The sequence below is a fragment of the Coffea eugenioides genome, chromosome 3 (assembly GCF_003713205.1).
Source record: "Coffea eugenioides isolate CCC68of chromosome 3, Ceug_1.0, whole genome shotgun sequence".
Taxonomy (NCBI): domain Eukaryota; kingdom Viridiplantae; phylum Streptophyta; class Magnoliopsida; order Gentianales; family Rubiaceae; genus Coffea; species Coffea eugenioides.
Genome location: NC_040037.1, coordinates 15242504 through 15254084, shown reverse-complemented (window position 1 = coordinate 15254084; position 11581 = coordinate 15242504). Strand labels below are relative to the sequence as shown.

The 11581-nt window shown below is 40.0% G+C and overlaps 2 protein-coding genes across 2 annotated transcripts; one reads left to right on the top strand and one right to left on the bottom strand.

The window, feature by feature from the left end:
- Positions 1–586: 586 nt before the first annotated feature.
- On the top strand, positions 587–3796 carry LOC113766143 (putative late blight resistance protein homolog R1B-17). Its single transcript, XM_027310362.1, has one exon. It carries the CDS (start codon positions 587–589, stop codon positions 3794–3796), a length of 3210 nt encoding a protein of 1069 aa, XP_027166163.1.
- A 1457-nt stretch (positions 3797–5253) lies between these two features.
- Positions 5254–8775, bottom strand: LOC113766142. Its single transcript, XM_027310360.1, has one exon. It carries the CDS (start codon positions 8773–8775, stop codon positions 5254–5256), a length of 3522 nt encoding a protein of 1173 aa, XP_027166161.1.
- Positions 8776–11581: the final 2806 nt, after the last annotated feature.

The window sequence follows — 11581 nt, the reverse complement described above, 5'->3', positions numbered from 1 at the left end:
GTGATTATGTATAACTTTTCAAAATACAGAAGCATTATGTAAAATAAAAAAATTAACAATAATAATCCACAAGGTACAAATGTGTAATTTACCCTATATTTATATATATCTTTTTTCCTTTTTATTTTTTAGCGAGAAAAAGTGAGATTTTAGGCTTTTGATAGGAATAATGTTAACATTTTAGCTTATTCCATCACGGAGGGACGAACGATACCCATCATTTTGACACTGTACTTACAAAGCGTGGGCGTTATGTACGTTTTACCATACGGTGATTATACGAAAACGCACTAAATAACAGGGACTTAAAGTACTAATTTATCCAAAAAAAATATTTTAAAAAGAAAAGCAAGTCTAGGTGCGGATCCATTCACAAAAATCATTATTCAAACCAAGATGACTTCCAGATTATTTGTACGCTGTTGAATAGTAATTTATTATCACATTTCTCTTCTTCAACTTCCCACCAGAAAAGGGGGCAAAAAAGATTTTTCAGGAAAGAAATAGTTGCTAGCTCTGCAGTAGGTGAGATTTGCTTTTCCCTTGAAATTTGACAGTGAAACTGAGGAAAATCCCTGCATGAGAGATGGAGATGGCCTCCAGGCCCTCCACTTGCGTCGATCGTGTCTTACTTGATCTAGAGTTGCTCATGAACAACTACAAACGCCATTATGTTGCTGTTCCCGATGTTGCAGATGCAATCAGGGACGTGAAATTCCTCAAAACATTTATTGTGTGTGCAAGAAAGTGGAGCCAAAGCAATGATTTGTACTTGGAATCTGATAATGTTGTTAAGAAGGTGAGTCTTCCATCCTTCCTATCTTGCATTGACGATACTGTTCACAAATATGAGGAGGACATTCACTCTCTTTCCCTTAGATCAGAAACTGAAGAAATGTCACATACTCTTGACGAACCACTGATCTCTAAATTCCGAAAACAGATCAAATCATTTAAGCAAGAAATCATCCAAGTGTACGTTATGTTGGTAAGCAGCAGGTCATTGCAGTCAAATTCTTGCAGGAGAGATGATGAATTAATGGAATTCATAGACCTCATTCTACAAAATCTAGCGGATTTGATGCCTTCCGATTCATTTCTTCGTGAGGAATCCCAAGTTAATAAATCTTCTCTTTCTGCTGCATTGAGGGCTGAATTGCAAGCCCTTGAAGTAAAGCTAACATTCTTGAAAAGCTTCATTCCCTTTGCCAAATTACGAGGAACTGTAGATATTCCTGCCTTGCTATTGTCTCACTTTGAGGTGGTGGCTTTGAACGCCGCGCGCCTCTCTTACATGTGCTCTTTTTCGGATGATGATCCTGAGAAAAGGTGGACGAATCGTAGGCTCTACTCCAAGATATATAAACAACAACGGAAGATCAGAGCTGTTGATTTTCAACTCTATGAGATTTATATGGAAGCTCTTGGAGGTACGAGATCCTCAAAATCTTTGCAGAGTACAATGATGGATAAGCAGATATTGATCAATTTCAATGATTCTCTGATAAGTTGTCTCTGGGAGCTATTATGCTGCAGCTCTAGCTTTATGGATTCTATGAAAGATAAAATGCAAACACTCTATGCAGGACTGAGATTCTTGAGGAGCATATTAAGGGAGCATTATGAGAAGATGGATGAAGAAAATGAAAAAATTGGAGCTCTTCTTAGTGAGGCAGGGATTATAATTTTTTTGCCTTCTCTAAACAGAGTGAAAGAAGGAGAAGTTAGCTGCTTAGAATCCAAAGATGCTCTTGTTTGTTATGATATGCTGGCTAATACCAACACCCATATCAAGCATTTTAAGGATAAGATCAGTGGCCCAAGCATTATAGATAGTCTTCCTAATTACTCTCATAGCTTAAGAGTACAAGAAGTTTGCAAGCCTTCCAGGCACATGCCATCTAAAGAAAATATACCAACAGTCCATGAAGTCATGGTTGGTCTTGATGATGAGGCAGAAAAAGTAATTGAACGACTTAGAAGCGGATCAGAACAGCTGGAATTTGTTCCCATTGTCGGAATGGCTGGGCTTGGTAAAACAACTTTAGCCAAAAAAGTTTACAATGATAGTTCAATTATCTATAACTTCCACATTCGTCTTTGGTGTACTGTTTCTCAAGCATTTAACATGAAAAGCTTGTTAATGCAAATTTTGTGCTCTGATGGAAAACAGTCTAGCATGGATGAAGAGCTTAAAAACTTGAATGAACATGAATTGCTTCAAAAGCTCTATCAAAGGCTGAAGACGAAGAGCTATCTTGTTGTTTTTGATGATGTCTGGGACATTAAGGTATGGAATGAGCTGAGAATTTCATTCCCCGATGACAAGAAGAGAAGTAGAATCCTTTTCACGAGTCGATTTTCTAATGTGGCTTCACAGGTTCAATATGCTGGAGAACCTCACAATCTTCGCCCACTCCATGAGAAAGAATGTTTTGAATTATTGCAAAAGAAGGTGTTTGGAAAAGAAGATTGTCCTCAAGTATTGCGTGGAATTGGGATGGAGATTGCCAAAAAGTGTACGGGATTGCCACTTGCAGTTGTTGTTGTAGCTGGAGTCCTAGCAACTATAGAGCATGATATTTTGGTTTGGGAAGATTTTGCTAGAAGTTTAACTTCGACCATGGTGTCTAGTGCAGACCAGTGCAAAAAGTCATTGGAGCTCAGTTACGAGCATTTACCATATCACTTGAAGGCTTGCCTGTTGTACTTTGCTGCATTTCAAGAAGATGAAATAATTTATGCAAAAGATTTGATATGTCTATGGGTTGCAGAAGGTTTTGTAGAAAAAATTGAAGGAAAGAGATCAGAGGACATTGCAGAAGAATATCTGATGGACCTGATTGGTCGCAATTTAGTTATGGCAAGTAAAAGCAGATCCATTGGTGGAGTCAAAACTTGTTACATTCACGATTTGATATTTGAGTTCTGTAAGACCGAGGCAAAAGAAAAGAATTTTCTTCAGGTCCTGCATGGATATGATGAGCTTTCTACCTTTGATGAGCCTCCCACCCCACCTCGGTTGTCCATTTGCTCCAGTGGGGAAGATTTTATAAGGTCAAGGCTATTTTGTCCACATTTAGGTACTCTGCTATTCTTTGATAGGATTCAAGGTTATGATTTTCAGTTGGTTAACGTTTCCTTCCTTTTTTGCATCTACAAACATCTTAAAGTTCTGAATTTAGAGCGCATTTACCTAAGTCTGACAAAGCTTCCAACTGAAGTCGAATCACTTCTTTTTTTGAGGTACTTAGCCCTTACAGCTTTGTGGATGAGATCCATTCCATCGTCTATCGCCAAGCTCTCACATTTAGAAACCTTTCGTCTAAGATCTTGTGAGATGGTTTTTTTGCCAAAAAGCGTTTGGAACATGAAGGAGTTGAGGCACGTACATGTTAGCGGGGGCTCTGTTGTTCTTCCTTTTGCTTCCAATGACAACGTTTTTGAAAACCACTCCACTTTACCCAATTTGGACACACTCTCCAGTCTGTGTCTTTATCTTGATCAAGAAGCAGAGAGCATATTGGAAAGGATTCCCAACATTCGCCAACTAAAAGTTTTCAATGATCGGGAACTAGATAGACTATGCTGCAACATGAGTCGACTAGAATGCCTAGAATCACTCACCTTGGAGCTGGGCTCCTTCTTACCAAATCAGCTGGATCATGTTGAGCTTTCTTTTCCCATGAATTTGAAAAAGTTGTGTCTTGCCCGTCTGTGTCTTCCCTGTAGTAAAATGCCACTGATTGAACAACTACCCAATCTTGAGGTCCTCAAATTAAGATGTAATTGTTGAGGATTGGAGTCGAGAAACTGAATTATATCAGTAGGGAAGATAGAAGAAGAGAAATCAGGAGGGAGAAAGGAGAAGAATTTCAGAGGGAGGTGGGAAAAGATAATGAGAGAGACTGAGATATTATTGAGAAGAGAATTAAGCAACAATGAATCTGATGATTATTACAATTGCAGATGTAATACTTATACAAATCCTAGTGTTCTTTCAATTACCAGATTGCTAGCAATTAACTAACTTTCCCGCCAAAACTCTTCATTCTGTTAGGACCAGGCTTTGTCACGTGATTCTTCCCCTGTGCTCCCATTTCTCATGCTACCTCCTCTGCTGACTCTTTCTGGTAGTTAGTTTAATAGCTTCCCATGAATTCAGGTCATAACAATGCCTCCCCCTAAAAATAATCCTAGTCTCTAGGATTGATTAAATTGGAAGGTAGGGAATTGAGCATGAATGAATGTCCAATCTTCCCAGGTGGCTTCCTCAGGTTCCATGTTTTCCCATTGCACCAACACCTGTTCGACCTCTTGCCCTTTTCTAAAGATTGTCCTCTGGTCTATAACTGCTGAGGGAGCAACACCAAACTCTCCATCATCATTTAGGGTAGGCAAGGCAGTGCTAAGAGGAGCCCCCTTAGGTGACTTCTTGAGTAAGGAGACATGGAAAACAGGATGTATGGTTGATCCTGCTGGTAACTTCAACCTGTAAGCTACAGTCCCCAACTTTTGCTCTACTTGATATGGCCCATAATACTTAGCCGCCAGTTTTATGTTCCTTCTTACAGCTACAGAAGTTTGTCTGTAAGGCTGAAGCTTCAAATAAGCCCATTCTCCTACTTCAAATTCCCTGTCACTCCTCCCTTTATCTGCCATTTGTTTCATCCTGTTCTGAGCCTTCAACAGATTCTCCTTGAGCAAGGAGTTCCAGCCCACTCGCTCTTGTGCCCAATCCTCCACTGCAGCTACTAGTGTGCTATCAGGCCTCAGGTTCATCTGAGTAGGCTTGTAACCATACAAGGCCTGAAAGGGAGACATTTGTAAGCTATTATGGTGGTTAGTGTTGTACCACCACTCTGCAGCAGGTAGCCATTTCCTCCATTTCCCTGGTTGATACATACACATACTTCTCAGGTAATTTTCCACACACCTATTCACCCTCTCAGTCTGTCCATCAGACTGAGGATGATATGCAGATGACAGATTTAATTCTGTGCCTAGCATTTTGAAGAGCTCTTGCCAGAACAAGCTAGTAAAAGCCTTGTCCCTATCAGAGACAATGTGCGTTGGTAGGCCATGCAACCTAAAAATCTGATCAAAGAATGCCTCTGCGACACTTTTAGCAGTATAGTGAGAGGTCATTGGGATAAAATGGGCGTATTTAGTGAATCTGTCCACCACCACGTAGATCACATTACAACCAAAGGACTTGGGTAATCCCTCTATGAAATCCATAGAAATTTGTTGTCAAGCTTGGTCAGGTATGGCCAGTGGCTGCAGCAAACCTGGATAGGGGCAATTTTCATTTTTGCTCCTTTTGCAGACCTCACAGCTCTGTACATATTGCTCCACTTCCTTCTTCATTCCAGGCCAGTATAGATAACTCTTAATCCTCTGATAAGTACCAAGATTCCCAGAATGTCCCCCAAGACTAGAATCATGAAAACAAGAAACCAGCCTTTGTCTTAATTCAGAATCCGCTCCTATCCACACCCTTCCTTTGAACCTTAGAATTCCCTGGTTATAGGAGTAATCTGGTAATGCGTCAGCTCCCATAGCTAACTTCAGCAGAACCTCCTTGGCCATCTCATCACTGTTGTAGCTCTCAGCTACCATGGTCAACCACTGAGGCTTGATGGCAGTGATAGTATGCACAGATGTTTCTGCTGTATTCTCCAAGTCACCCCTCCTTGACAAGGCATCAGCAACTACATTTTCCTTCCCTTTTTTGTATTGAATCTCATAATCCATTCCCATAAGTTTAACCAGCCATTTTTGTTGGAGAGAGGTGTTAATTTTCTGATCCAACAAGTATTTGAGACTCTCATGATCAGTTTTGATAATGAAATGATGTCCCATCAAGTAGTGTTTCCACTTGTGAACTGCAGTGATGAGTGATAAGAGTTCCTTCTCATAGGTAGACCTGGCTTGATTATTCTGTCCCAGTACTTGGCTGTAGTAAGCTATTGGCCTCCCCTGTTGCATTAGAACAGCACCAATGGCTTTCTGACTGGCATCAGTTTCCAGCAGGAATGGCTTTGAGAAGTCAGGTAATGCCAACACTGGTGCTGCACTCATTGCCAGCTTCAATTGTTGGAATGCAGTTTCTGCAGCAGTACTCCATGCAAATTGATCCCTTTTTAGCAGTTCAGTAAGAGGCTTAGCAATCTCCCCATACCCCTTAACAAACCTCCTATAGTAACCTGTCAAGCCCAAGAATCCTCTGAGAGCCTTTACACAGGAGGGCGTTGGCCAGGACAGCATAGCTTCCACCTTGGATGGATCAGTTTTCACCCCTGCACTAGTAATTATGTGTCCCAGATACTCTACTTGGTCTTGACCAAAAGAGCACTTAGATATCTTTGCAAACAAAGAGTGTTGTCTCAGGGTTTCCAAAACTATGGATAAGTGGTGTAGGTGACTCTTGGAGTCTGGACTATAGATTAAAATGTCATCAAAGAACACAAGAACAAATTTCCTTATATAAGGTTCAAAGACAGAGTTCATTAGTGCTTGAAAGGTGGCTGGGGCGTTTGTTAGACCAAATGGCATGACAAAGAATTCATATAGACCAGAATGAGTCCTAAAAGCAGTTTTATGGATGTCATCAGGATTCATCCTGATTTGGTGATAGCCCGATCTCAGATCAATTTTAGAAAAAATCTTGGCTCCATATAGTTCATCCAATAAATCATCTATAATAGGTATAGGAAATTTATCTTTAATAGTGAGGTTGTTCAGTTGCCTATAGTCAATACAAAGCCTCCAGCTCCCATCTTTCTTTTTTACTAAAAGAGCAGGTGATGCAAAGGGGCTATGGCTATCTTGTATAAGGCCAGAGTTCAACATATCTTTCACCTGTCTGTCAATCTCATTTTTTTGTACATGAGGGTATCTGTAGGGAGGAATTTTGAATGGTTGGGCATCTGGTTTGAGGGGAATTTGGTGATCATGGCATCTATTTGGGGGAAGGGTGTTTGGTTCTGCAAAGACATCATCATACTTAGCCAACAACTTAGTAAGAGAATCTGGTTCAGAAATTACCTGTGAGTTGTGAATCTTCACCATACATGCTTGCTGCAATGCCTTCCTGATCTTGTGTTTGACATACTTGTGAGCTGAGGGACCTTGCTGCATCCTTACGTTTGCATTGTTGGAGTCTCCATTTAGCACCACTTGCTCCCCTCCTTTTTCAAAAGACAGATTCAGCTTCTTGAAATCAAAAGTAATAGGACTATAGGACTTCATCCAATCAACTCCAAGGATCAAGTCATAAGGCTCCAGGTCCAATACAAACACATCGTGTGCAAATCTGTGGCCCTGCATGCTCCACTGCATCCCTGGAATCCACTGGTCACATGTCAACTCCTTGCCATCAGCTATCTTGACCTTGAAGGGCCTGTGGTTCTGTACCCTTTCTGGAAATTGCTGAGCCACACTCCTCCTGATAAAGCAATTAGTACTTCCCCCATCTAGCAGGATTGTCAAGTGCTGGTTCATATATTCCCCTTGCATTTTGATAATGCTTGAGGATAATTCCCCTGACAGTGCATGCAAGGTTAGCATCACCTCATGCTCTTGCTGAGTTCCCATGTATTCAATAACCTCCTCCTCTTCTGCTGTGTGATTTTCCTCACCCTTCTCCTCCTCTCCTACTATCATCATGTGGATCCCCTTGCTTTTGCAATTGTGACCTGGACTAAATCTTTCTCCACACCTGAAACATAGGTTGTGATCCTTCCTGTACTGGAATTCAGTGGGGGAGATTTTCTTGAAAACTTGCTGTGAATTAGACTTCCTGCTGAATTCTGTTGGTGATGTTCCCGCTTGTCTTGCTCCCGGATCCTGAGCTCCATTTCCTCCTTTGTTAATTCCAAATGAGGTTGAGTGCATGGTATTTCTGAGTATAGGCCTACTGGACTTGTGAACCAGATCCAAGTGATGTTCCTGCCATCTGGCCATCTCAAAGGCAGACTGTAGACTGTCTGGCCTGTGCATCTTCACGGCAGATTTAATTTCCCCCTTCAGTCCACTTAAGAAACTAGAAATGTAGTAGGATTCAGTCAGTTCTGGCATCTGGATCATTACAATAGACCTCAACTCCTCAAACTTCTCCTGATAAGCCAAAACAGTGGAGGTTTGATTGAGTTTGCTAAACTCTTCCACTGCATCAGCCTCTCCCACAGTGCTGAACCTCCTACATATTTCTGATCCAAAATCCTTCCATTGGACTATTCCCCTATCTTTTTTGAAATTCTGATACCAGAGATCCGCCTTTCCTTCTAAGTGCAGTTCCACAAGGTCCATCTGCTGCTCCTCAGTAGTGCGAAATAGTTGGAAAAATTTCTCACACTTCCTGACCCACTCCTTAGGACTGTGGCCATCAAATCTGGGGAAATCCAACCTGGGGACCCCCATGGGCCAGTGTTGCCCCTCTCCTCTAGAGGAATTGCCAAATTCACCATGCCTGGTATTCGAATTTCCCGCATTTCGATTGTTAGGAGTCCTTTCTGCAGAACCATTAGGATTTCCCAAAATGCCTTTGTCCCCCTGCAAACTTCTCAAGATCGAGCTGATCTGGCTACTCACAAAGTTCTTCAGTTCTGCGCTATTTGCTTCCAGTAAGGACCGCATCTCCCTTTGATTAACTTCCAACTTTTCCTCCATGACCTGCTTGTCTGCTATCATGGAATCGAGAACCGCTTGAATCCTGGCATCCTGTTTCCTAAGCTGCTCTTCGAAGCTTTTCATGCGTGTACCTTCTGCCATTATGGATTGTGGAAGAACTTGCAATCCGAGGACCGCAAGCTCTGATACCACTGTTGAGGATTGGAGTCGAGAAACTGAATTATATCAGTAGGGAAGATAGAAGAAGAGAAATCAGGAGGGAGAAAGGAGAAGAATTTCAGAGGGAGGTGGGAAAAGATAATGAGAGAGACTGAGATATTATTGAGAAGAGAATTAAGCAACAATGAATCTGATGATTATTACAATTGCAGATGTAATACTTATACAAATCCTAGTGTTCTTTCAATTACCAGATTGCTAGCAATTAACTAACTTTCCCGCCAAAACTCTTCATTCTGTTAGGACCAGGCTTTGTCACGTGATTCTTCCCCTGTGCTCCCATTTCTCATGCTACCTCCTCTGCTGACTCTTTCTGGTAGTTAGTTTAATAGCTTCCCATGAATTCAGGTCATAACAGTAATTCATTGGATGGCGAAAGATGGGAGCTGATGGAAGGAGGATTCTCTAAGCTTAGGGTCTTGATTATGTCTGATCTAAAGCTTGTGGAGTGGACAGAGACAGACCCTGATAGTGATGATTATTTTCCGTGTCTTCAGCGATTAAAACTCGACTACGTTACTGGATTGAAAATGGTCCCTTCTTGTTTAGGGCGTATATCAACTCTTGAAACGATTGAGATCGACCATTGCAGAGATCGTGTCACATCTTTAGTATTGGAAATTGAAGAAGCACAGAAAAATTATGGAAATGAGGATCTGGAGCTCATCATCAATTGGGTTTCAAACAAGGAAAGTTGTACAAGAAGGTAAAGAGAAGAAAAGTTTTAATTAACTATTTTTCTTCAAAATTCATAAATTTTACAAGATACAAAATGCACAAAAGTGCCAGAAAATGCAAATAATAATAATAATATTCCTGCCAACCAAAAAGAACTTTCTTGCACTTTTCCACACTTTTCCCTGCAAACAAATACTATCTTGAAGGACCTCAACTGGTACAATATTAGCTAATTTTTTTGTCATTACCAATAATTTGCTTCCCAAAACAATTGTTGTTCTGTCTTTTTTTTTTTTTTTGAATGACATTGATGAGCAGTATCAACTAACCATTGCTCCTTTTTTTTTTTTATATCAGCTGGGATTGATACATTTTCTCCACTTGAGATTGTAATTGCTCATCTGTATGGTCTGGCATTCTTTCGTGCTTTTGTGGAAGATGGAGGTAAAGGTGAAAGGATGGCTCTTTTCTTGTGAAGATATGGTGGAAACAATCAATGAGGTTTGTACGCTGTGCACCATATTATCAATCTGCAAGGCAGCATAAAGGTTATTCAGCTATTTTGCTGTTGGTGTGGAAGAAGCATATATACATGTGTGTGTATTTTGTGTAATTCTTTGTGTTGCTGAATTTAGTGGTTGTTGTGTGCTATTTCTTTTCAAACATGTGTCATTTGCTGAATTGGGACTTGGAAAGTTGGGACAGTGTACGCAGTTACTACCATAAAATGGTTGGTTTTTTGCCGTCAAGAAACTCTGTTTACTACCATCATTTTGACACAACTAATTAACTGACTTTTGATTACAAATTCTGCTCCATCGTTGTGTTGGTTGAAGATGTATACTGCTCATTCGTTAGTTTGAACAGAATGTTGAGCAAAATCATAGGGAGATGTGAACTAGCAAATGACTAGAGACTAATACAGATTCATGTTGTATCAATCTAGTCCTGCAAAAGGACAAGGCAAACAGCATGGTAATTGAAATACCCCCAAGCATAAGATAAAAAGCCATTACTGAAGCAAACTTCGAATACAGCAACAACAAATAAGAAATTAGATGCTTTTATACGGGGCATCTGGCCTAAGGGCAGCAGGTTAAATGCTGAAGTAGGCCACTTGCACCAAGGTACTCTTGACATGTTTCTTCTTCCCTCCCCTGATTCTGGAGATGATGCAATATGGACTGCTACTGCCTCTGGTTCTGCTATTGTGCGGTCAGCTACATATGATGGCTCTCAATCCTCCTAGCGGCAAGGTTTTTTGGTACAAATTGGTATGGGGGAAAAGGTAACTGGGTATCTGCCATGCTTTGCTTTTATTGTTTAGTTGCTTTGCACAGGGAAAATGACTACTAAAGACAAACTGATTAAGAATTATTAGTCTAATATCTGTGATTTATTCAAGGAAGCTTGGGAATGTATGGAGCTCCTGTGTTTTTTCATCAGTGCCCAATTTCTGGAATGGTTTGGAAGAAGATTAATTCAACAGTTGTGCCCAATACTTGGGGGTATTCAGCTGAGATTAGATGGCTTAATGGTTATTGGTTTTCTGATTCTTAATTTATACATTAAGAAGTTTTTTAAAAACATAATTCTTAGCGTAGCCTTTTCAAAATGTAGAAAAAATTTAGCCAGTTGCAGTCTGGATCCCCTGTTTTTGGAGTGTTTTTTAAAAACTAGTTTTTCAAATACAATAAAAGTACTCCAAAAGGTAATCTAAAAATTAGTTTAAATTTTTTTAAAATTTTAAAAAATATCTCAAAATATATTTTAAAAACTCTTCTACTCTTAAATATCCTAAAATATTTTCTAAAAATATTTCAAAATATACTCTAAGAATTCTGCTATAGCAAAATTTTTCAAAAACACCTTAAAAAACAGCTAATTCAAACGGATACAAATTGGTCACATGATCAAACTCATATTTAGCTATGCCAAATAATACTTTCTCGCAATCATCAAAGCTTTAATCTTGAATTTCAGGACATTGAAAGCATTTGTCATTTGATTAATTACCTCTTGAACCACTCCTAGGCTTGAGTTGAAATAT

What these genes read in the sequence shown, in the direction of transcription:
- LOC113766143 (XM_027310362.1), top strand. Translation starts at nt 587, where the DNA reads ATGGAGATGGCCTCCAGGCCCTCCACTTGCGTCGATCGTGTCTTACTT.
- LOC113766142 (XM_027310360.1), bottom strand. Translation starts at nt 8,775, where the DNA reads ATGGCAGAAGGTACACGCATGAAAAGCTTCGAAGAGCAGCTTAGGAAA.